The sequence below is a fragment of the Heliangelus exortis genome, chromosome 3, assembly GCF_036169615.1.
Source record: "Heliangelus exortis chromosome 3, bHelExo1.hap1, whole genome shotgun sequence".
Taxonomy (NCBI): Eukaryota; Metazoa; Chordata; class Aves; order Apodiformes; family Trochilidae; genus Heliangelus; species Heliangelus exortis.
The window spans coordinates 44,868,162-44,891,240 of record NC_092424.1 but is presented as its reverse complement, the minus strand read 5'-3'; the positions used below and the strand labels follow the sequence as shown (position 1 = coordinate 44,891,240).

The following is a 23,079-nucleotide window of genomic DNA, read 5'->3' as shown; positions in this document are numbered from 1 at the left end:
GGGCGCCAAAGGGCAGCATCCGCAGGACAGGGGGTCTCGCAGGGCTCCCGAACACCTCACCCCTCCCCCAACCACACACACATGCAATTTGTGAGGCAGGACGACGGGAAGTTTCCACGCAAAACCGGCAGTTTCCACACAGAAATGAGGGGTTCCCACACAAAACCGGCAACTCCCCGCCCCGCTCGTTCACTCACCGATGCCCCGGATGTCGATGGCCGCCCCGCCCCGGCGGAAGGAGACGTGGCGGCGGCACTGCCTGCCGCTGCCCGCCCTGCCCCGGAGCCGCCGGCCGGTATGAGGGGCTGCCGGCCCCGGGCGCCCAGCCCGGGCCCGCCGCGGGCGCTGCTTTGTGGGCTGCTGGCGGCGGTGGTGGTGGAGGTGGCGGAGGGCGGCCGCACTCTGCCTCAGCTCAGCGACGACATCCCCTTCAGGGTGAACTGGCCCGGCACCGAGTTCAGCCTGGTGGGGACCGGGGCGGGGGGCGTGAGGGTTGGGAGGGGAGAGAGAGGGGTGGAGGGCGGGGGGGTGTGTGTGGTAGATGTGTATGTGGATCATGGGAGGAGGAGGGGGAGCCGTGTGTGTGAGAAGGAAGGAGGGGTGTGAGGGTCTGTGTGTGTGTGTGTGAGGGTCTGTGTGTGGGGAGAGGGGGATGTATGTGTGTAAGGGAGGGGGATTGTGTATGTGTGTGTGTGAGGGGAGGGGGCTGCGGGCTGGAGGTGTGCGGAGTGTCTGTGGGATGTGTGCGTCAAGGGTCTCTTACTCCTTCGGAGTCTCCCTCACTCGCGGAGCTGCAGCGTTTAGACTGGAAGTGGCCCGGGTTGCCCAGGGAAGCTGTGGCTGCCCTCTCCCTGAAGTTGTCAAGGCCAGGTTGGATGCGGCTTGGAGCAACCTGGTCTAGTTGGAGGCGTCCCTGCCCATGTCAGGGGGTTGGAGCTGGATGATCTTTACGGTCCCTTCCACCCCAAACCATTCTGTGATTCTACAAACTCCGGCAGCAGGATTATTTAGGTTCAAGGGCTGGAGGCCCCTCATGGCTTAGTGGTGTTTTTGGAAGCCCCCGTGCCACAGAAAGGGTCTGTTCAGTTTGGGGTGTTCCCAGCACAGCCTGGCCTGAAACCGTCCCCCTGTGTCTTGGCAGTAAGCGGGAGCATGTGCAGCGGAGCAGAGGGTGAGTTTAGGCCATGGCTTGAGTCTGGCAGCTGGGAAAATCCCAGGGGAATATGTCTTGAAAGTAAGCATGGGAATGGCTAGCTGCAAAATGCAGTGGTTGGGGGAGGGGGGGGGGGGAGAGGGGATATTTCTTTAATAAAGTTTCTCCGTGAGAACTGGAAATATGTAAACAGAAGTGTGGAGGAGAGCAGGAATGTGGCTGGAGGTAGAAGGAGCAAAGCAGAGGAGAAAGCAAGAAAACTTAAACACATGCAAGCAAGCTTAAGCAAAACTTAAGCAAGCTTAAACACCAAAATCCAGTCTTGTGATATAATTAAGACCCAGGAAATATGCTGACCTATGAATTAACTGTAGCACTTAAAAATTCAGGAATATCTATTAACAAGCGGCATTGAAAACACCCACTAATCCATAGGTTGTCTGGGTTTTTTTTTTTTAGCCTACAACTGGTGTCCTGTACAAAGAGGATAACTACATTATTATGACCACTGTGGATAAAGAAAAATATAAATGTATACTTCCACTGATAGCCAGTGGCAATGAGGTGAGTTCAGTCTTTTTTGTAATTTTAAACTGTAGAAGAGTATTTACAGCATATTTTCAATTTGTTTTTTTTTTCCCTGTGAAAGGAAAATCATTTGTAGAACATCTCAGTTTCACAGTTTATAGGAGATATCTTCACTTGGTAGTACATACTAGCTCTGTATTAAGTGGGGCCAGTCTGAACGATTTTTTAAGTCTTATTTGGCAACAAAAAATCACTATAACATTCTGTTTGTTGCTAGGTCTATCACTGAGTGGGAAATTCCTGTATTTTAAGTAATGCTGTCAAATTCTAGGCCAGTAAACAACTGTAAAGATTGTTAACAATGCTGTTGTAACCACTGTATCTGAAAATACTCTCACAGTAGTGCTTCTAATACCACTAAATATAAGCTGTATTCTCTGATGTCTGTTCCTTAAGTAAATAATAAATCTGAATGTGCAAAAATTATGCAGAAGTAACTTCCACAGTATTACATATGCTTTTTTAGAAAAAGTATTACATGAAAGCTGTATCATGTTTCAATTATACTGCAACAGTACAGCATCATCAACTAACAAATGAAAAGATCATTGATCCTGTTTTTCTGTTCACACCCTAAGCTGCCACTGTGAACATGAACATCTGGACATCCTGCTCTTTTGCTACATGTGTGTTTTTTAAACAGCAAAAACTTTTCTATTTTGACTAATTTATTTGTGACTTTTATTTGCCCCTTCTTATTACACTTTTTTTTTTTTTTTTCCTTCTAATTACCACACAGTTCCTTCAGGGCAGGCATTAATGAGATTTTGTATCTTTTAATTTTCTATAAGATATATTTTTAAAGTATTGCAAATTAATATTAACCAACTAAACTTTTTTTTTTTTTAATATAACAAAATATCCTTCTATTCTAGGAAGAAGAAAAGGACTATAAAGGTCCTACTCCAGGAGAATTGCTGGAACCTCTTTTTAAGCAAAGTAGCTGTTCATATAGAGTATGTTACTTCTGTGCTGATAATTCGAATGCTAATAAAAATTTAGAGTCTTGTCCATTTCAAGGTTTAGTGTAGTAGAATGTTTGGATAAGTATGTCTCAGACTTCAGGTTCTAGTTCAATCCAAAATAAGTTATTTCAACCTTACAATTATATCTTAATATTTGATAAAATTCTGTGTAATCGAACATCTCATGACTCAAATAAATTGGGTTGCTACAGAAGAATTTTAAAATGTGGTTTTAAAATACTTACTTCCAGGAGTAAGCCATAATGTTTGGTTGTCTAATGAAAAGCATTTCTCAGAAAGCATTAGAAGACCAAAACACACTGCTAGATACTCTGAAAGTTTTCCAATTTTTCAGCTGTCACCCTAATTCAAAGACTCTCCTCTTTTGTACATTAGAAGAACAGGCTTAATACCCAACCAGTTGCTACTTGAGCACTACAGAGAGCAAAAGTGGCCAAGTGTTGTACCTACACAATAGCCCACACAAGTCCTTCAGGAAGGCAAAGTGAGTCAAGCACAGTTGGTAAACAGCCCCTGTCTGTGGCAGGTGCCAAACTGGACTGTGCTGAGTCACTACAGCTCAACCCCAGCTATTTGGGGGCAAGTTTGGTCTTTAGATCTTCATTTTTTCTCCTTTGTTTTATCTGTATGAAAAGTAAGGACACTTTCCCTGTTGTAGTTATTTGGAACATCATCAAAATGCTTAGGGAACAGTGGGACTATGCTATTGTTTTTGAGGGTGCCCAAGATGCTGCATTTCATTGCTTCCAAAAAACAAAATTTGGGAATTGGGGAGATTTTTTTTTTTTTTTTTTTTTATGGAGGGTGGGAAGGAGAATGTATCTAAACTTATTCTTATATATTTTTTTAATATGTTCTATATTATTTTTTTTTTAAGATTGAATCTTACTGGACTTATGAGGTCTGCCATGGAAAACACATCCGTCAATATCATGAGGAGAAGGAAACAGGACAGGTAGGCTTCATATGTGCTTCACTCTCCCAGAAGACTTGAATTCCTGCGCACTTAAAAAAGTATGCAAAAATTGTAACTGAAATTTGTTTTAACTTCTCTTGATTGTAGAAAATTAACATCCAAGAATACTATCTGGGGAATATGATGATAAAGAACCCATTATCAGAACCAGGTTTGTTTTAGACTACTTTATTTTGCTCATACTAATTTAATTCTTTGCTTTTTATTTCTTACTATCTGAGAAGTAGGCTGTAGAAAACTGATTCTCAGTGTGATAGAACATAATTTTCTAGGTTATTGTTTTTGAGATATATTGTTTTTAAACAATCCCTTATCAGCACCATACATTATACCCATCCTGCCAATTTTGCCATGCTGTCTAACTGAGTAGAGTGATTAATCTACCAAAATTAATTAGTGTCAACAGAAGAAAATACAGAGTATAAGAAAAAGAGCCAATTTGTGCCTAACCAGAGCTTTGTAATGTAGCCTGTTGCCACTCTCTGGGTGGGAAGAAGCATCTTTCAGACTGCGAGCAGAGGGCAGACTGCATAGCACATCTTCAACTCTGCTATTCTGTAATAAAATATAGTCTGCAAACCCAAACACTTACAGCCTTTGCAGGTAGATTGGATCCTTGGAAATGTTTGAGTCGTCTTTAGGCATCCTGGCATCAGGTCTTCAGAAATTCTCAACTGCCTGAAGCAAGACCTTGGAAATTAGGTAGCTGAGCCCCAAATTCAAGCTGCAACCTAGAATAACTAATTTTCTGAGCAGTTCAATTTTTTGCCCATAAATTATTGTAGATGCTGGAAATTCTGTCATTGTACCTACCAAAATCTGCTTCCCTGGGTGTGCATTTTGGCAGTGTATTGAAAGAAATAAAAAAATCCACAAGGAATTCATTCATCAGAGATGACAGAAACAATAGAAAACATAATATAGTTGGGTTGTTTGGGGTTTTTGTTTGGTTTTAGGCTAGTATATAAAAGATGGTCACCACCATTTTTTCTCTTTCAAGAAGTGATTAACTTGAACACCTCAGTCTTGGAGGGCATGTAGTGCTGTTAATCCCTTTCCTTTGAATTCCTGCCTTCACTTAAGTATCTTAATCCTAAAAAGGGACATGGCTTCAGAACCTGCCTTTTTTGGAGTTTGTGCTGTCATTAATCCTGTGCAGAAGTGCTCAGCATCCTGAGATGCTACTGTACAGGAAACAAAGTTTTTTAATTGGAGTTACCTATTCTTTTGTGGGGCTAGATGCTGAAGTTAATATATGATGATACTTAAAGTCATCATATCTGAGTTTTTTTAGGGTGCTGACCCTCTGTGCTTTCTGTTTAGGTGGTAGACTGTATTCTTTTTATGCTTCCTATATATATATATAGCAGTTCACACTACTTCTCTTAAAGAAAACACATAGATGGCTTCTCAGACCGTTGTGAGCTGAAGGAGGGTGGCCTTTTGCTCACCTAATGCTGAAGGGAGTCTGGACAATCTCCTGAAGCAGTTCAGAAAGTAGGGGATAGCTCTCAGCCCTGACAACCTGCAAGCCCTGCCCTGTGATGTGGCAAGCAGCCTGGCCTTGAGCCCCTCTGAGAGAGGCTAGTGGGTGGGCTAAAGGACGTGTCTGTTTATTGTCCCAGTGTTTAATTCACTCTGAAACTAGTAGTCAGCCACCCCTGGAAGAACAGCAGCAGTGACATGTTCTTCTGCCACCTTCTTCTGGTGATGGGGTTTGGTTTGGCCTGTCCTACAAATTCAAAATTTTTAAGATGATGCTAACTCCTATTTTATTCTATTTGCTCAACAGATCACTGTTGATTTCCTTTCTTTCCTCTTTTGCACCTGCAAGTTCATTAGTTTGACTCTTGGCACTGTGTACATAAAGTACTAGTAAATAAACAAAATATACAAACTTCTCTGTATATAATATTATTTCAAGTTCACAGACTTTATGCTTATCTCATTCTTAATTATTCCCTAGATCAAGAAGAGAAGGAAAATCCAAAAGAGAGTGCAAAAGAGGCAAGTGAAAAACATCTATTTTTAACTTTTGCCATCAGTAGTGGAGGCAATTGATATATGATGAGATGATGTAATTAGTTCCCTACCAAAATGAGCATCAAGAAATAAAACTCTGAATGCAAGATGCACTCTTCTTGCTTTTAATATCAGTGCCAGCTCAGAAAACTTATTTAGCCTAGCTAGCACGTTTCTTGCCCTTCTCCTCATTTATATTAACGTTACAATAATCTTAAACTTAAATTAATTTAATTATATACTCTTCTTTTATGAAGACAACATACATGACCACAAAGTCACGCTATGGTCAGTGGCAGTTATGTGTCCAGCTGCAACAGAGATCCCAGTTCCCTTAGCACCACTTGCATCCATTTTGGGCAGAGAGAAATGCTTAACCAAATCCTGCAGCGCAAAATCCCACCAAGGTTTCTCATCTGACTCTATGACACAGCTCATAAAACTTGGTGCTTCCCTTTTCCATTAGAGAACTTTTCCATTTGTTTAGGCCCCAAAACTCAATTCTGAGTTACTGGCTTTACAGCAAAAGAGTGAAAGTCCCTGAAGCACATTGGAATTAGCAATAGCAAATTTGGCTTGTGGACAGATGCACACTTATTTCCATTTATTCTTCATTTTAATTCTAAAATGAATTTTTTTGTCTGCATGTTCTTTGTCATGCTGATTTCCATTGCACAGAATGGTTCTTCTGCAGCAGATCTCAGGAAATACACATGCCTGAGAAGTGTTTTGGAGGTAGTTTGGGCAGCAGACCCAAGTGAGAATGGGGCCCATCCTAATGGGAGTTATGCCTCTTGCAAATTACAGAAAATTAGGTTCTTTGTAGTGTAACTTTTAAAATATATTTTATTTTCAGGCGGCAGTAAGGCATATACTGACCCCTTATGGCAGCATTTATCATGTACATACACTGTAAATGTTTCAGCCCATAAAGAATTTAGGCTTGCAGTTTGCATGGAAACCCACTTATTTTTATTGAGTATTGACATATAGAATAGCTATGTGACAGGAAGCTAAGAAGTGCCTGAGCAATTAAGCTGCTGGCTTGTTCATTCTTTAACCTCCCGAATGTTTCATTGCTTCATTGGTGATGAATGAGTTTTCAGGAGAGAGTTGGTGGCCTGTGACAGAGTAACATGGTTTGAAAACTGAAGTAGGGGAGGTAAGAAAGAGTCCCAGCTTCCCAGGTTAGTGTCTAGGTGGGACCCTCGCCTTTTGGTACAGAGCCTGGTTTGCTGTACACCGAAAAACTTCATTAGCTCAAGCAACAGAGGTAGAAAAAAGTCTGGTTTATTGGTTCCAGCAAGACTTTTTTTACAAACAGAACTTCTGGTACCCAGAAACTTGAGTTGCTTCCAAGATGGGAGCCAGAAGGAATTTTACCACTCTGGGAAATTAATTTCTTGAACTGGAAGCTGGATAAAATACAAGAAGGAGCAAATCTGAAGAGAGCTTACTTAAAGTGTGTGCAAAAGTGGAGTTTACTTTGTATATATCATTAACTTTGTAAGTGACAGATGGTGGGAGATACTCTGGCTAAGGAGCATCCCAGGCTGGGAATGTGGAGAGGTGTAGTGCAGGGATTGGGATGACTTTGCAGGGGCATTTTTAGATTTTTCATGGCCTGGCACTGATGTAGGGTGCCTGAAAAGAGAAGAACTGAGCTGAGTTTGGCTGAGCTATTCACATCTCCTTGTCTCCCAGACTACAGGGTGAACACAGCTGGCTCAGTGTTCTTCTAACCCCCAGCACTCAGCTGCCAGGCTTCCTTAGAGCCCAAGCATCAGGCAGCCTGTGCAGGGAAACCACCTCTTTTGCAGTCACAGCTTATGTGGCTCAGTGCATTTGCACAGTGCTGTGCTGAAGGCTGTAAACTGGAACATGTTTGGATGCTGCAGAAGCACCAAGTAACTACCCAGAGGCTGGTTTAAATCCAGTAGTGCTGGCTCTGCAAGGTGTAATAATACTTTTTGTTCCAGAACAGTTGAATGATCTTTACTGTGATTCTTAACTTTTCCTTTTTTTTCACCTAGATACCTACAAAAAATATAGAAGGGCAGATGACTCCATACTATCCTGTAGAAATGGGCAATGGCACACCTTGTAGCTTGAGACAAAACCTCCCCAGGTCAAGTACAGTGATGTACATCTGCCATCCAGAAGCTAAACACGAGATCCTTTCAGTAGCAGAAGTTACAACCTGTGAATACGAAGTGGTTATCCTGACACCTCTGTTGTGCAGCCATCCTAAGTACAGGTAAAGTACTCAAAGGCTGGCTAACATTACCACTTCAAATTGTCTTCAGTTCCCATGCAGGGGTGTGTTTCTCCAAGTCCTGTATCCAGCTGGAGTTGCTGGTACAGAACTGTGACACTTGTGTGTCACCTTGGCAAGTGCAATTTTGCCAAGTCCTAAGCTTCCCTGCTAAGTACACAAGATTTGCATTTTTTAAGTCTCTAGTGATTGATCCCATAGGAGGAGCAGGTGAGAAGTACAACACTAATGAAGGCATTAAGGCAGCAGGCAGAGTAAGAACACCCAGTCTTAGTTTATGATTTCAAGCTCTTGGGGGATCATCCTCACAGTATTCAAAGACTGCACATTTGCCTTGTGTGTGCACATGGACTTAGTTTCTCTGATTTCAGAAAACAAAAGTGTGATCTTCAGCCATAACCTTAACAGTTCCTTTAGCATTACTCCCAACCTAAGAAATTCCTATCTGTCTCTGTCCTGCATTATTGCCTTCTTTTTCATAAGTTATCTTCATATGAGGGTTCACAGTTTCATTATTATATTCAAAACATCAAGTTTAGGATTGGTTGGTTCAGGGTTTTTTCCCTTCTTCCTGAATTTTACCACACAACTAAAGATACCTATAGTCTCAGTAGCACAGATTTTTGACCTCTCAAGGGGTGTAAACAGAACTGCCAGGTGAACATGACCATAAAATTGAAGGGGGACATAGTGGACAGGAGTTCTGAATACTCTTTGTATTCAGATGTCAGAACAAATGAGTACTAAATCTCTGTCCTGAAACAGGCAACAAAGTGTAAAGGACAAAATCCTCAGTTGTGCCAATTGAAGTAAATAAGCTGTCCTGGTTCAGTATCAATTATAAATTTTCTCATGTAGATAGGTTTGGTTGTGCTATGTTATCTGTTGCACTTGCCTATTGCACCATTATCTGTTTACTATAGGAGTCTTTAAGCTTCTTTATCAGTAGAAAAAGAGAAAGAGCTCAGGCAAATTGTTCCATGATTTGATAAGAATAAAATCTTGAGCTGCTACCACCTTCTGAAGGGAAGGCATGGAAGCTTCATGGCCACTAGCAGGAAATACTTAAACACACAATATCTTTATTCTCCCACTTACATCATCTTTGCAAATAAAGTTAGGTGGAGACAGCAGATGGAAACGCTGCTCAGTGTCAGCAGAGGTAAGGACAAACAAAACTCGTTTTAAGTTGAGTGCAATTTTCCTGCCCTGTGTTCCTGAAACAGCACTGAGCAGTACTTCCAGAAGTAGTTCAGCTGCCAGGGCTCCTCCTCTACACACATTATCTTAACCCAGTAATGCACCTGTATTAACTCAGGAGCAGTGTATCTGTTAGTTCTCATTGTTCTTGTTTGGGTGCCATGTGACATTCACAATGCACATCCAATGCAGTTTGCTTTTTCAATAGGCAATTTTTCCCTTTTGGTGAGGAGGGGTTAGATTGCATTGCCAGTTGCCTGGCAGCATTAGGAGTGAGACTACACTGGGTAAAAAGCATATTTACATCACTTGTGAGAACAGGGTGAAATGGGGCAAGTACAAGAGAAAAAAAATACACACCTCAGCCCCACTCAGTCAGAAATGCACAGCAGTAAAGATGTCTTTACTCTATTGCATAAAAAATGATGTATTGCTGACTTATTTGGGCAGGTTCAGGGCTTCCCCTGTGAATGACATCTTCTGCCAGTCTCTGCCAGGATCCCCACTTAAACCCCATAATCTGGAACAGCTGGAGAAACAGCAAGAAATGATGAAGGTGCCTTTTAGAAGGGTTAAGGAGGTAGGATTTGTTCTATTTTAAATAGAAAAAAATACTTATTTTCATTGTGTAACACAGACAACTTTCAGTTCTGTGGAATAAGTTCTCTTACCCAACTTTGTACGACCATGTTAGTCTTTCAGATGGTCTTTACACTTGTTGAAATAATCAGTAACTTACCTTCTTTGGAAGGAAAGCAAAGCAAGTGAGTTTGGGCTACCAGTTTAAATTTTTGTGGTGTTTTTAGCTCACATTTACTAATATGTTAAGTTTGTGGGTTTTGATGTTTTGGTTTTTTCAGCTATGGTGAATACGGTGAAAACACTGACAACGCATTTTTATACTTCCCACAGCCTATGTCACTTAGTTAACTTTATATAACTCATAAAACCTTGCATGGGACATAAAGTCTAAATGGGTATATTTGCATAAACTTGAATTTCAGGAAGAAATGCATTCAACAAAGGAAGAGAAATTCTCTTCCATTCATAAGCCTGTTGCTGTTGGAAACCATCAGCTATTAACGGTGGGAACAACTCACATCTCCAAACTGACTGATGACCAGCTTATAAAGGAATTTCTTAGTGGCTCCTACTGCTTCCATGGGGTGAGAAACAACTGCATAATAAAAAAGCTAATTCTTATTTGGATGTCCTGGTTTCTGTATTTTTTTAGTTTTTCCGTTAAGTTTGATAGCAGGATTCTTCTAACTCCTGCATTAGTATAGGGAATGCTCATATACCAAAGTCTGTGCCAGAAAGAGATACTTAACCTTTCTGTTGAAATTCAATCGATTTGAGCAGACAGTGAAATGAGAGTAGATAATGAGAATTGTTCAGTACTAATTTTGTTATTAAGAACAACAAAATAATCTGATAAGACTGACTGAGAGAACAGCCAGCAGAGAAAAGAAAGCTCAGGTTTTTATTGCCTTTGCAATAGGAATGTTTTGGGTTTTTTTTAAGATTAATAGGGGGTGTACAATTAGGGCAAGAAAAGTAGTCCTTCACAGAGTATACATTAAAAATTAGATTCTCTCTGCTTAAACTCATCTTGGAACAGATGAAATTCCCTTGTCTATATCTCTTAGTCTAACAAGAGGTTCTCTCCCAGTGCCAACCTTGACTTGACGTACTTGACTAATAGGTATGGAGTCATACAGCTAAACCAGTCAATAGCTGAGGGGCTGGAGGGTCGTTTGGGGGTGGTTTGTTTGCTTTGGGGGTTTTCTTTTGCTTTAACTCTGAGATTACACCTCCCCCTAGGGTGTCGGTTGGTGGAAGTACGAATTCTGCTACGGCAAATATGTTCATCAGTATCACGAGGTATGTTTAAATAGTTTTAGATTCTGCCACTAGATGGCTGCAGGGGAAAAAGGGTTAGATAATCTATCTCTGATTTGAAGAAAACAAACAAACAAAAAAACCCAGCTGATTCTTGGCTGATCAACATTGTGGGGGTAAGCGTTTTGATTTTAGAAAATAAATCCTCCCTGTGCTGTTTTAACTTAATGCCCCAGGGGTATAGGGACCATGTCAGGTAGAGCACAGTGATAATCAAGGCTGAACAAATGCACACTGAAGCACTTCCATCAGCTTACATAGCCTGAGTGGCCATTCTGCAGAGACTGGGATATGAGGTCAGTCACAATTTGTCCCAAATTCAGAAAGATGTTACTCTGACAGCAGCAGGCTTCCTCTAGAAATGACGTTCTACTCATCATGAAAATATCCTCACTGTTAATCGTATAATGCAAGGTGTAATTAACAGCTTTTCGTTTTTTTAGGATAAGGAAAGTGGCAAGACTTCTGTGGTTGTGGGTACCTGGAGCAGGGAGGAGCACATTGAATGGTCCAGGAAGAATGCTGCAAGGACCTTCTACCTTCGAGAAGACGGCACACAGACCGTTCGGTATGGGCATGGCCACCGGGTCTGCGGCCCCGGTTCTTTTCCAAGTGCTACTCTGGTTGTCTGCTCCTGAATTGGTCTCATACTTGAGATGGTGAGGAATAAATGCCAGGCCTGCTCCTGCAGTGCCTGAATATGCAGTTTACAAACAGATACAATAAACTGCCAAGGGCAAGGTGTGTAGATTTATTCTCCCTCCTCCCCCCCCAATCAACAGACAACATCAGAAAAGGTAACTGAGCACTTGGGAGAGGATGCAGAGCAACTTCTTCCAATAGTGAACAACTATTTGCAGTAACTGAAATACAGCATGTGACTACTTCGTTTTCTGTCTTGGAGTTCAGTATTTGCAGAATGTTGAGATACTGTGTCACACAAGTTAGCTGCCTGCTTAAAAATTGTTTAATGTTTCCAAACTTTTTCATTCCAATCATTTGTGGCAGGATGGTGTCTCATTTCTATGGAAACGGAGATGTTTGTGACCTAACAGACAAGCCAAGGCAGGTGACTGTGAAATTGAAGTAAGTGAACTTTTTCAGTGAACTGGTGTTTTATGAATCTGCTTCTTCTGTCAGAGGGGAAAGGCTCTGTTGCCTTCAGAAAGCCCGGGAAGCAATGACTGTTCAGTAAAAATGCTGTAGATGCTCATGAAAGATATTTTTTCGTGTGCTTATGACATGCTCAACACTGCAGCATTTCTGTTTCCAGATGTAAAGAATCGGATTCCCCCCATGCTGTGACCATATACATGTTAGAACCTCACTCTTGCCAATACATCCTTGGGGTATGTAAAGATGTGCTCCAATCCCCTCAGATCAGGTGCCACCTTGTAGAGGAAGTCTCTGGGTACATGTTTGAAAAAGACCCTTCCATCCATTCACTCTTCACAATGGATTTAGCTCAAACACGGGGCTGCTCACCAAGTACAGCTTTTTGTTTGATTATGTTTGCTTAGAGAATGGTGGATTGTTAATAATTAGACTACTTACACTGTTAATTTGCTACAGAGGTTGTAGGCAAAGGAGAAAGCACTTTGTAAAGTTACAAAGTGCCACTTGAGTACTGTGCCTCTTGCAGTCTGTTTTACTAATCCTAAGGTCTCTGTTGTGATCTCTAGTAAAAACTTATCAGTGACTTCCTCATCTTTAATCTTCTGCTCTGTGGTGTTGCAGGTGGAGTCTCCAGTCATCTGCAAAATTTTGGACACAGCAGATGAACATGGGCTCCTCTCTGTGCCCAGCTAAAGCCCAGCACAGCCCATGACACAAGCCATACCCATCAGCAGCCCCGCTGGCCTCTGCCACACTTGCAACCCAGCCGTGAAGGGACAAAGGCAAAGAAAATCTTCCAGCCAAGCAGCCTCACCAGCGGAATTCTGTAAGATGAGGGACTCATGAACCACTTTGTGTATAACTATGTGTATATAAGAGGTTATCGATAAACTTTTAAACGATTAAAATCTTGTCTTGCATTTCCTGGTTGACTTGTGTATGACGTATTCTGCAGTCACCATCGTCACCATTAAAGTCCAAATTACCAGCTCTAAAAAAGCAAAATAAACAAGGCCCAGCTTCAAGTGAGTTCAGCTGCCAACAGAATGAGAAAATGAACCAACGCTTCTTGCTCCAGAGCCTTCAGCTGCCACTGCAACACTCATAGCGGTTCTGCTGCTGTAACTTGCTTTGTCCCAAGACAAACATTACCTCAAGCCTGATCATTCGGAGCTGTGTCACCCACCATAGGACACTCAAGAACTCCAGGTAAGGTCTGTGACAATGTGTGTGCCAGGCAGGGCACAAGCCAGGCCACGTTTCTGTCTGCAGCAGTGGGTTATGGTGAAGTGATGTAGGTAAGCCCACTACGTTTCCTCTTTTCTGAAACTGTTGTGCAAAGTGCAGAAATTTTGTAACTGATGTCAGACGGAAATCCGCCAACCATTTGGCATATGACTAGTTGAATGCCACCCAAAATACTAACCTAAACTGCTAGACTGGTGCAACAGAACCCATTTCATTGTCTCAGTGGGTGGAAAACCAAAACAGCAGCATCAAAATGATACAGCATTTAAATTCAGAGTCATAGTTCCTGGTCATATCCTTAATTCCTGATGGGATGGTGCAATCCCTCGTGATAGTTCTATTTTGAATCAAGGCTGCTTAGGAAAGGCAGCACAGAGGCTGTCTTGGTGCTGGCCTGAGCACCCAAGCCCCAGCCTTGCTGAGGCCATGTGCCAGGGTGCCTCCAGTCCCCTCCCCAAGCAGAACACAGATACTGCCTGGGTGGGGATGGAGTCAGACTTTTTCAGCCTCTATCAGGCTGGGTCATGCTCAAGGGAAGAGAAACCTCAACATGCTAAACCCCTCAATTGTGGTGATTAGATCAGAGGAAAAGGTGAGAACAGTTACTTTGCAGAAGGTAGAGTTCCACTTCCCCATAGAGGAGGGAAGTCCCCCAGTGCAATGGGAAAGCACAAATGCTTTGACTAAGCAGCTGCAACACCTGACTGTGCCACCAATGCCAGCTTTAGCCATTTTGTGAGCAAACCACACTGCCAAAACCACAAAATCTGGACTCAATCCTCCCTATTGCCAGCCTCTAGCACAGGAAGCAACACCCTCACAGACATTCCTACCTCTTGCCCAAACTACCTGCAAGCATGCAAATCAACAGAGATAAAGACAACACTTTTCCTCTGCCCTCTCCCATCTCTCTCTGACCAACAGCTGATTTGGGAGAGGACCACTGAGGCAGCAGTGATGCAAGCAAAAATCCAGGAGGCACAATAGACTGTGAGGTGACATTGCTGGAAATAAATAAATGCAGCAGAATTTTATGTTCTAATACATTCGAATCTGAAAGATATGTGCAACTTGGAGTCACTTGCTGCTTCAACCCTCTCCCAGACAAGCCTGGGGATGCAGGAACCCATCATACTAAAAAATGGGGAAAAATAAACCTCTTCTGGTATACAGAAAGCAGGAAGCCGAGCCAGAGGGTTGCAGGTATTCATGTTTCTCTGCCTAGATTTTTTTCTCGTGTGCTGTTCTTCCTTCACAATCCCCAGAAAAAACAAAACAAAACAAAACCCAACAACATGTGAACAAATTAATACACAAAACGTGTGCTGCATGAAACAAATGTCAGAATGATGCCAGCACAGCATGTTGGTAGCTTAACCATTTTTGTACTGGAAAAATATTCTTTTTGACTTTGTCACTCCCCACTGTGATTTACTTTCACAGCCAGCTGAAGAGATGGGGTTTGATAGGCCCCGTACTGGGATACAGCTGCTCCATCTTCCTAAAGAGGGCTTCCAGGGTGGTTTTCAAGAGCAACACAGCTGTATTTAGCTGAAGGAAGGAAGATTTGTTGGAGAGAAATAGCTGTCTATGGGGCGTCACCCAAAATTGAAAGCAGGACCAAGAATCTCTCCTGACATGTCAAAAATGCTCTTCATTTCCTGGCTCTTCTACCAAAGCAAGTCAGGATCTGCAGAAGGGATGACACCGGGGCAATTCCCAGAACCTGCAGGGGCAGGAAAGTGCCTAGTCAGACTAGACAAGGAGCACAAAAAACCTTGGGGTTTTCCATTCCCCTAGGACTGGACAGGGGAGCTTCTGGGCTGCTGCAATAGTTTCCAGTCAGTGGGAGTTTCAAAAGAGTATAAAAAAAAACATCACTAGCAGAAAAAGTGGCAGAGCTCTACGCCTTGTGCAACCTGCTGACTTCCCTTCTGTTGGCATCCTGAATCAAACTAGCTGCAAACAAGGAGTGCCTCATTCAAGGCAGCACTACAAACAGAGATAAAATCTCCTGTTACCTTTTTCACCCTTGTCAAAGTGCGCAAAACGTATGGCTGCTCACTCCTGCAGGAGCACTTCTGCCACGCAAGACTGACAGGAAAACCTTGTGCTACAAAAGGCAGCAGCAGGAGGTACTGGCTGGGAAGCAGTGCAGCTCTCACAGGTAAAAGGGATGGGGAGGGTCGCTGGGGAGTTGTGAGCTATCATGTCTCCTAAGTGTGCAGTGCTTTTCATGGTCTTGCTTACCCCTGTGGTGGCAGCAGCTCTGGGCTGCAGGCAGTTCTTTCTAGGTGCAAGGAGGGAGGGAGGGTGGTCTGGTGTTGGGGTCCTTTTGGCAGTGGAGGGTCCAGAGGACAGAGCTGGGAAGTCACTGGGGTCCTTTCTTCTCAGTTCAACTTGATGGTCTGAGTCTGGTGGGCAGCAAAGGGTAAAACCAGGTAATAAATACACAGCATGGACCAGAGGTGTCAGGAAACTAGCAACAGAGCTGGGGCAAGAGGGGAGCTGGGCAGGGATGATACCAGGCAATGGGAAGTCTCCAGACGTGAACGATGCACAGGTAGTGACCTCTCCTGGTACAGGCTGCATCATACAAACCTGATAACCTACTTCAAAGCTTACTCTTTTCTTTACTCAGTATTAAATATATTGCCACTGGTAAATTCTTGGAAGAGAGCAAAGCACCACGTGTTGCGGCGGGCTTTCTCTCAGGGACACGGCTCTTCTCCGGAGCTCTCTTGCTGTCCCTCTCCTCAGGCATCTTCATCTCTTGTCTCCTTCTGCTTCTGGGAGCATGCCTTTTATTTTGCCCTTCAGCCCCACCCATTTCCGGCTGGGGCAGGCCCTAATTATTGGGCACAGCTGGGCCTAAGCTCCCAGTTCATTATCGGCAACACCTGAGGACTTGTGGTTCTCTCTACACCACGGGGATAGGCTCACAAGAAAGTACGTGGTTATGCAGTTATATGGGGCTCCCCCCCATGATATTTTTGAATACACTACTTGAGTGGGTTCAGCCAGGTCTCAGACAGGTCAGACTTACCTGGGTATTGTGCCTCAGGATGAGAGATGTAATAGCAGCTGTTACCAAAGCACATTTCAGATTACACAACGTGCTATAGCAAAGGCTGCTCACTAACTGCCTGGGGCCAGGGGGAGAAGGAATAAGAAAATAGAAAAATCATTCAAACTTTATCTACAATGATCCAAAATGAATAGCAGTCTCCTTCAAATTGATCTGAGACACCATCTTTCAGCATTGCCTCTTGAAAATAATAATGAAGCAAAAAGTATTTTAAATGTGGAGAAAAAGAGATTCATAGATATGACTAATGAAACAGTTTCTGCACTTGCAATTAAACTAGGATCTTTTGTTAAAGGGTATACACACTACCATACAGCATCTTATAATGATGGATTTTACATTTCTTCTCTTCAGGATGAAGATCCTTATTGGAAGCCTTCATTTCTACTTCATTTGTTTCTCATTCAGTAGAGCAAATGGCTTCATAACTCTGAGGACATCTACAGTAAATGCCCCCCTGTTTTACAACTACTCCTATTTAAACCTCTCTTCATTAACAGAAGCACAAGCTCCAAAAACAGCAAGAGCTCTCAATTTCTCTCATAACATAATTAGAAAAATAACCAAGAGAGATTTGGAAGGTTTTGACTCCCTGGAAGTATTAGACCTTTCCTACAATCTGATTAAGGATGTTGAACCTGGTGTGTTTGAGAGTCTCCTCAGCCTCGTTTCTGTGAATTTGTCATTTAATGATAAGACACTTCTTGTATCAAGTCTTCCACCTCACCTGGAGCCCTTGCCCACAAGCAAAACCTCAGGGTCTTCAGAGCTCTATGAGTATTTTGACAAAGCCTCAGAGGCTGCTCTGGCGCCCTCTGCACCCATCGAGAAGCTGCTGCATCTGAGAGGTCCACCTGTTCTGCAAAACGGTAATCCGAGGCTCAGGCGAAGCACAGAGAATCTTCTTCGAAGAGGAGAGAAAAATGTAACAGTCTCTCCTCCCATGACCACACCAAGGCTTGATTCCTGCGCAGCACCAATAAATGGGATACTCAATCTGTCCCACAGCGAACTGTCTGAGGATGAGCTGATGGTGAAATTGGATGAGGACCTTTGCCAGGCTCAGCTGGACAGTATTTTGGAGCTTGATATTAGTCACAATGGCCTGGAAATGGATCTTCTGTCACTGTCTGTCCTGTTTTTTCACATGAAAAACGTGCAGTCTGCTGATGCCAGTTACAACAAGATAACAATTAACATCCTAGATGTTGGGAAGATCTGCCAGTTCCCCTTCAGCAAGCTTCTGGTTTTAAATATTAGCAACAATCCCATAAACAGCTTGGATACACTGTGTCTCCCTCCAACCATCAAGGTCATTGATTTGTCCTTCACCAACATAAGTCAAATACCCCAAAATTTTGCTAAAAAAATGATTAACTTAGAACACATGTACATTCAGGGAAATCACTTCATATATACAGCATATCCAACAATCGCTGGCGCAGTTCCAACCTACCCCCCTGGAACTGTACATATTAATGCCATTTCCTTTGTCAGGAATGAGATGGGTACACCCGTTAAAAGCCTCCCGAAGAAAGTGAATCACCTTAAAATGTCTAACTGCTCCATTGTAGAACTGCCAGAGTGGTTTGCTGACACAATGGAAGAATTATTATTTCTGGATCTCAGCAGCAACCGGATTTCTGTGCTTCCTGAATTACCTTCCTCCTTGCAGCACCTCGACATAAGTAACAGCGATATTAAAGTAATTCCCCCCAGGTTTAAATCTGTCTCCAACTTAACAGTATTTATTATTCAGAATAATAAAATTACGGATATGCATCCTGAGAACTTCCCATTGACTTTAACAAAATGTGATATCAGTAAAAATAGGTTGAACCTGCTGTCATTAACCGATGCTCTGGAGAAACTCGAGTATCTGAATGTTTCCGGAAACCTGATCACCAGACTGGAACCCACCAGCCAACTCTCTGCACTCACTAACCTGGACAGCAGTCACAACCTCATTTCAGAACTCCCTGACTACTTTGGGAAATCTCTTCCAGGGCTGAAATACTTTAATTTATCAGGAAATAAGATCTCCTTCCTGCAGCGTGGCTCCCTCCCAGCCTCTCTGATTGAGTTAGACATCAGTGACAACGCCATTACCACCATAGTGGAGGACACTTTTGGCCAGTTAATGAGTCTGAGCATTTTGAACGTTCAAGGTAAACATTTCTTTTGTAACTGCGACTTGTACTGGTTTGTGAACGTATATATGCACAACCCCCATTTGCAGATAAATGGCAGAGGGCATCTCAGGTGCAGCTTCCCACCAGACAGAAGGGGCTGGCTGGTGGAGAGCAGCAACCTCACGCTGCTACAATGCTCCCTGGGCATCCAGATGGCCATTACAGCCTGTGTTGCCATCCTGATCGTCTTGGTGTTAACAGGCTTGTGCTGGAAGTTTGATGGGCTGTGGTATGTGCGGATGGGGTGGTACTGGTGTATGGCCAAGAGGAAGCAGTATGAGAAGAGGCCAGAAAACAAGCCCTTTGATGCCTTCATTTCATACAGTGAACAAGATGCAAACTGGACAAAAGATAATCTGTTGGCAAAACTGGAAAATGATGGATTCAAGATCTGTTACCATGAGAGGGATTTCAAACCAGGGCATCCCATACTTGGTAACATTTTTTACTGCATAGAGAACAGCCATAAAGTCCTTTTTGTTCTCTCTCCCAGTTTTGTAAACAGCTGCTGGTGTCAGTATGAACTGTATTTTGCTGAACATCGGGTTCTGAATGAAAACCAAGACTCCCTCATCATGATTGTGCTGGAAGACCTCCCACCTGACAGTGTACCACAGAAGTTCAGCAAGCTCAGGAAACTACTGAAAAGGAAAACCTACTTAAAGTGGAGCCCTGAGGAACACAAACAGAAAATGTTCTGGCATCAGCTGGCAGCTGTCTTAAGAACAACAAATGAACCCCTTGTGAAAGCAGAAAATGGAGGCACTCAGGAAAGGTACGAGATGGAATGAGACACAAGAATGTGTCAAAATTGTGCCTGGAAAGTCTGTGGTCAAATAAAATCATGGTGATGTTTACCTGCTGCAAAGGCTGCTATGCTGGAACAGGGGCTGTCTGGGATCAGTTACTAATGGGCTTGTAGCACGCACGTTATTCCATCTGATAAAACTCGAAACCCGAGCGCTGATGACACCCTTTCCTTCCCAAGTGCTTGATTTTCTTCAGCTATTTCTAGCATTTCTTAAAATGCTGCAGATGTCACCTGAAAGGAAGAAGAACTTGAGTCACACTGCATGTCCTAACTTTTTTTGAGGTTGTTGCAGGAAAAAGTGATGTCACTGAAAAATAAAGCTGTAGCCCAGATTCTCTGTTCTACTAGAACCTGGGATGGGATGGGAACACCTTAGACACATTAAAAAGCCCACAAGCCATGACAGTACATGGGTAACAGCTTCTTTCTGTGGTTTAGCAAGGAAAGATAAAAAGATTTACTTAACGCAGCCATGTGAGAGATGCAATTACAAATCCACACTGCTTCAGCACTAACTTTAAGTAATTGGTGGAAGAGATAAGACTTTAAATTCTATTACAATTAAAATTAACACATACAACCACACAATTAAAAAAGAAAACCACAAACCAAACAGCTGAGTGTGTCAGTCTCTACTGTTAAGTAACAAATGTGAGCTTCAGTTAAATGCTGTTACCAACTTCAGAAGAATAAGGAGTCAAGTTATGTATATTATTATTTAAACTTAGGAATACTTCATTTGACACAATCACCCTGGTCTCTTTAACTACCTCTGCATAGCCCTTGAGATAACTTAGGCCACTTAATAATTATTTTATTGTATTTGAAAAATTAAAAAAATCAGCTGATGTGATTTTCACATTCGAGCAAAATCAGCAGACTGTGAGGTAAAATAAACACCAGGTGAGAACAAATTATTTAGTGTAGCCCAATCCAGACTTGCTCGTAAGATGAGCACACCCAAATGAGTTCCCAGCAGAAGACCACAGACACAGGAAGGTGGAATGTCCACGTACAACACATGGGTCAGTGTGTTTGAAACACAAACTCACTCTGCTGTGACAAAATAGGACCAGTCTCATCCGATTCGATGCCAAAAGCAGAAGCATGAGATAAACATAAAGATGTATCAGCAAATACAGCAATGTTTCTGCAATGCATTCTAAAAGGGGAAAGATCCTGCTGGAGCAGGATGTGGTTACCCCTCTCCCCGTGCTGCTTCCTGGCAAAAAGGGAAAACTCCACATTGTAGCAAGGCTCAGGGATGGCTTTTGTAGGGAACAAAAATACTAAATATAAACCCATTTTATACAGAAATTAACAACAACCTGTTGTCAGCATTTATTAGCACATAATAAATGACATTTTAAAGTCAATTTGCCAGTATTGATTCAACTTATGGATACTGTACTTGGTATATCCACAAGGCACAGCAGTGGCTCTCCACTGCCGTGCTTCGCCGCCTTGTGGGAGAAGGTAAAGAGATAATGGTGTAGGAAACACAACCCTCATAGTTCACAGGTCTCTTTATTTTTCATTTCCTGTGCAGCAGATCCAAGGGTACTGAAGATTATATGTGGAATAATTCTCACACCTTTCCTAACAAGTGACAAATTATGTACCTAAGCCATACATGCCATAAAACAAGATACTACAAAATTATTAGGCCTTCTTCACTCTCATCTATCCAATTTTCGTGTGATTCTCTCCTCAGCTTGTGAAGCCGTACTGCTAAGGCAGGCTGGCTCTGTGACAGAAAAAAATTGTATACCACCTCATAGAAACCTCTAAAATCTCTAGTCTAAAAGGTTCTGAGGTGGTGCCCAACAGCTGGACATTCTTTAGCAACTTTTTGAGGTTGCGTACATGTTGTTTAAAATTATTTGGCACTAGTAGCTTTTAGGATGAAAAATACCATATTGCAGGCCAACCGCTGAAATAGTCACTCTTCTATAAAGCAAGATCTAGGAATTAAAAAGACTGTAAATTATTAAATCTTTCAGTAACTTTTGTTCATTTAAACAACCAGAAGTCACTTGTTCATGAGCTCAGCCTCAGGTAATTAATCAACTGGTTTTCTAATAAGCTTCTTTATGCTTTCTTTGAGGCCACTCCTTATTTCATGAGATACCCTGGTAAAATTGGTAGCAGTACATCCAAGACCACAAAGGCAGATTTTCAGTAATAAAGCATACACAGTCCTCAAGCCAAATATCATAACAGCGGCCACCACTAGCAACTTGAAAAGCAGCTGAAAAGCCCCAGAGCAGTTATTTAGTACAAATGGCAACTTAAATCAGATTTTGGTGCTACTGCAGATTGAAAGGTGTTGCACTTTACCATCTGACACTGTAAACATGTTAACACATTGGTTGTAGTAAGAACACATCTGGCACAAGGATGTGACAGAAAGAGGAAAATTACATAGTGCTTTGAAGGGATTTCAGTTATTTTGTCTTAGTAACACATCACATAAAGGCAACAAAACCTCCTTCTGTCCTCGAGCTGTCCCCTTCTTGCTTTACTTTCACATGAATACTGGATTCAAATTACTTTTATAAATAAGGTGCAAGGGATTTTACCTTTTATCATGTGTTGAAGCTCCTGTGATCCAACCAAATGAACAGTAGGAGTTATATGTACATGCAACAAATCCCAAAACTACTTTCTTAAACCCAGTCTTATGAAAATATTCAGCTTACTTTAGGGTACATGCAGGACCCCATCCTGCAACCTCTTTTGAGGTCCCACCCCCGTACTCCTTACAGTGTGAAAGTATTGCTACAAAAATGTAGTTTGAAACAAAATAACAGGATCCCACAGATTTTTTTTTTCTCCAAGTTAGTACATCTTGTACTAAAAAGAAATGCAAAGACAGAAAAAGCAAACAAGGCAGATCTTTCAGTTATCTGTTATAATTACTTTAGAAAGAACAGTGTTGTTCACTTTTAGAGAAAAGTAGCTGGGCAGAGGGAAAAGACAGAAGTTTCAATTTTACATTCATATTAGAAAGTTGTTTTTATCCACTTTATTGTGAGAATGCTGTCTGGAATTCTTCAAAATGAATTAAAATCCAGAGCTAAGCAAATAAGAGTGTTCATAATGTAAAAGTCTTCCAGGAAAATCTTGGAAATAGTTTAGTTAACTGCCTAAACCAACAACTCACAGACAATAGTGATGTGAATGTTTTTTGTTTCTAAATCTAATCACCTTCCCAGCACTGTAATTTTGCTAAAGATGTGGCATTTTCCTATAATGAGGCACCAAAAGTCTGTGGCACGATTATTTCAGACACTAAGGCTCTGCTGAAGTCCGCAGAAGTTGAAAGGTAATTGCTTGTTTTGAGAAGATCCAGCCACTTAAAGTCATAATTGTCAGGAATTTAAATACCTCCAAATGATTCCATTTCACAAGGAAATATTTAACTTCTGTTATTTGCTCACTGTGTAGACCAACATATAAAGTTTATAAGTAGACAGATTATTAATCTCTAAAACTCACGTTAGACTTCTTAAGAAAACT

General features: G+C 42.1%; 3 protein-coding genes across 8 annotated transcripts in view; 2 read left to right on the top strand and 1 right to left on the bottom strand.

The window, feature by feature from the left end:
• ASB3 (ankyrin repeat and SOCS box containing 3) overlaps positions 1-335 on the bottom strand; it is a 29,412-nt gene extending 29,077 nt beyond the window's left edge. Inside the window, exon 1 of one of the 2 annotated variants that reach the window (XM_071740434.1) lies at positions 198-335. The gene's annotated coding sequence lies outside the window, so the exon portion shown is untranslated. The remainder of the gene's footprint in view (positions 1-197) is intronic. The other variant, XM_071740432.1, reaches the window with a different exon arrangement.
• On the top strand, positions 67-13,138 carry ERLEC1 (endoplasmic reticulum lectin 1). 4 transcript variants are annotated; one of them, XM_071740437.1, is made up of 14 exons: positions 67-465; positions 1,613-1,717; positions 2,617-2,697; positions 3,605-3,682; positions 3,791-3,854; positions 5,670-5,710; positions 7,759-7,982; positions 9,651-9,780; positions 10,205-10,366; positions 11,025-11,084; positions 11,546-11,670; positions 12,111-12,188; positions 12,376-12,451; positions 12,840-13,138. In XM_071740437.1, exons 1-14 carry the CDS (start codon positions 82-84, stop codon positions 12,909-12,911), a joined length of 1,680 nt encoding a protein of 559 aa, XP_071596538.1. In that variant the 5' UTR covers positions 67-81; the 3' UTR covers positions 12,912-13,138. The 4 variants fall into 4 exon arrangements, with proteins under 4 accessions (XP_071596538.1, XP_071596539.1, XP_071596540.1 ...); XM_071740438.1 differs by lacking the exon at positions 2,617-2,697; XM_071740439.1 differs by lacking the exons at positions 3,791-3,854; positions 5,670-5,710.
• Positions 13,139-13,272: 134 nt separating this feature from the next.
• LOC139794607 (toll-like receptor 2) lies at positions 13,273-20,943 on the top strand. 2 transcript variants are annotated; one of them, XM_071740427.1, is made up of 3 exons: positions 13,273-13,427; positions 14,910-15,633; positions 16,909-20,943. In XM_071740427.1, exon 3 carries the CDS (start codon positions 16,910-16,912, stop codon positions 19,535-19,537), a length of 2,628 nt encoding a protein of 875 aa, XP_071596528.1. In that variant the 5' UTR covers positions 13,273-13,427; positions 14,910-15,633; position 16,909; the 3' UTR covers positions 19,538-20,943. The 2 variants fall into 2 exon arrangements, with proteins under 2 accessions (XP_071596528.1, XP_071596529.1); XM_071740428.1 differs by having other exon boundaries at positions 13,273-15,633.
• Positions 20,944-23,079: the final 2,136 nt, after the last annotated feature.